The sequence below is a fragment of the Austrofundulus limnaeus genome, unplaced genomic scaffold (genome assembly GCF_001266775.1).
Source record: "Austrofundulus limnaeus strain Quisiro unplaced genomic scaffold, Austrofundulus_limnaeus-1.0 Scaffold23, whole genome shotgun sequence".
NCBI classification, from domain to species: domain Eukaryota; kingdom Metazoa; phylum Chordata; class Actinopteri; order Cyprinodontiformes; family Rivulidae; genus Austrofundulus; species Austrofundulus limnaeus.
In genome coordinates, this window is record NW_013952425.1 from 1,659,300 (window position 1) to 1,660,810 (window position 1,511).

The 1,511-nt window shown below is 41.5% G+C and overlaps 1 protein-coding gene across 1 annotated transcript in view; it reads left to right on the top strand.

Moving 5' to 3' along the window:
• Positions 1–1,443, top strand: part of LOC106514853 (protein transport protein Sec24D) — a 5,133-nt gene extending 3,690 nt beyond the window's left edge. Inside the window, exons 2-4 of the mRNA XM_014004365.1 lie at positions 456–663; positions 860–959; positions 1,168–1,443. Of these exons, the coding sequence (XP_013859819.1) occupies positions 513–663; positions 860–959; positions 1,168–1,336 (420 nt within the window). The 5' untranslated portion in view covers positions 456–512 and the 3' untranslated portion in view covers positions 1,337–1,443. The remainder of the gene's footprint in view (positions 1–455; positions 664–859; positions 960–1,167) is intronic.
• Positions 1,444–1,511: the final 68 nt, after the last annotated feature.

The following is a 1,511-nucleotide window of genomic DNA, read 5'->3' on the forward strand; positions in this document are numbered from 1 at the left end:
TGGCAGCTCTAGGACAAAGTATGCAGGAGGAGAAGCATGCCAAAATTGGCATGACTTGGATGGGAAACGAATCACAATAGTGTGCATTGCATTGGCAATGCACACTGATGAGTGAAAAAGTAGCCTAAGTAAAAAAAAAAGCCTCCAGTGCAAATTATTTCACACAAAAGTAGCATTTCAGCACCAGAGGATTTGTTAGCACTCATAATTTGTGTAAGCTACCACACCAAATGTTATCGAAATATTTATAAAGATGATCCTCATAGCTGTTTTTGTGTTTAAAGATCTGTGGACTCCAAATGTTAACCTTTTCTKAGAGTTTCGGTCAAATCAGCCCAGTGGTTCCTGAGATGTTTTTTGTAACGTTTGACCACAAACATTATAAGAAATTCTGTCTCGTTGGAAACTTTCTCCGTTTCAAACTTTTGCACAGAACTGTCCATCTTCTCTTTTAGGTTGTCGGGGATCTTCCAGCTTGGTATGAGGAGACAGTGACACCGGTCCCTTCAAAGATGAGCCAACAGGGTTATGTAGCTGCCCCTCCGTACTCCCAGGCCCAGCCGGGGATGGGGGGCTATCAAGGTGGATTTGGAGCCCCTCCTGCCCAGGGCTTCTATGGACACTATGGAGGACCACCTCAGTCATTCAATTCTCCACCAGCAGGTGCAACAAACATTCTATTGCATCTCCACCCTTACATGGGATTCTGTATCTAAGATGCTTGAATTCAGAAATTTGGTATCAGTTTTTTTTCTTAACAGAACTAGAAGCACACAAGCTTTCCAAGAGTTGGTTTTATTTAAATACTTATTTACTYATTGCTATATTTTATACAAACAAATGCACGGTTTTACTGCAGGTATGAAATCAACTGTTTCCTCTGCTGCTGGAACGCCACTCCCTCCCRTGCCCGCTTCGTACAGTTCTAACGTCCAGCAGAACGGGGCTCACCCTCAAAGGTAATCTCTAACTATATATCAACTCAAAGATGTGAACACATTGTCCTGAAAACAATGAGGAAAACTCACTTTGTAAAGAAACGTCTGTATCTATCATTCACCAAGRAGAGTGAAGCACTTTRCTGCAAAACAYAAGTTYATTGTAGTAAATGGTTATTTCACTTTTAATGTACTTRKTGTCAATATAAAACCACTCTATGTYACACAGGTATCCTCCATCACCTGCTGCATCTGCTCCATATAGTCAGCCTCCACACTCTGGATACAACAACATGGCTTCCTCTGGCCCCCCTTCAACACAGCAGCTCACCAATCAGATGACTTCCATGAACCTGGGGAACTATGGTATGATGGCTCTTTGCTGTTTTCTACTTTGACGAATTAGAAAACATTTTGATGGTTGTAGTTTTGTTGAAATCAGGAGACTGGGGGTTTCGAGAGATGACAGCCTTTCAGTTAGAGCTGGGCGATATGATCAAAATTTCATATCATGGTATTTTCAAGATTGTCACCAGTTTCACGGTATTTGACGGTATTTTTTCTTTTCATCAC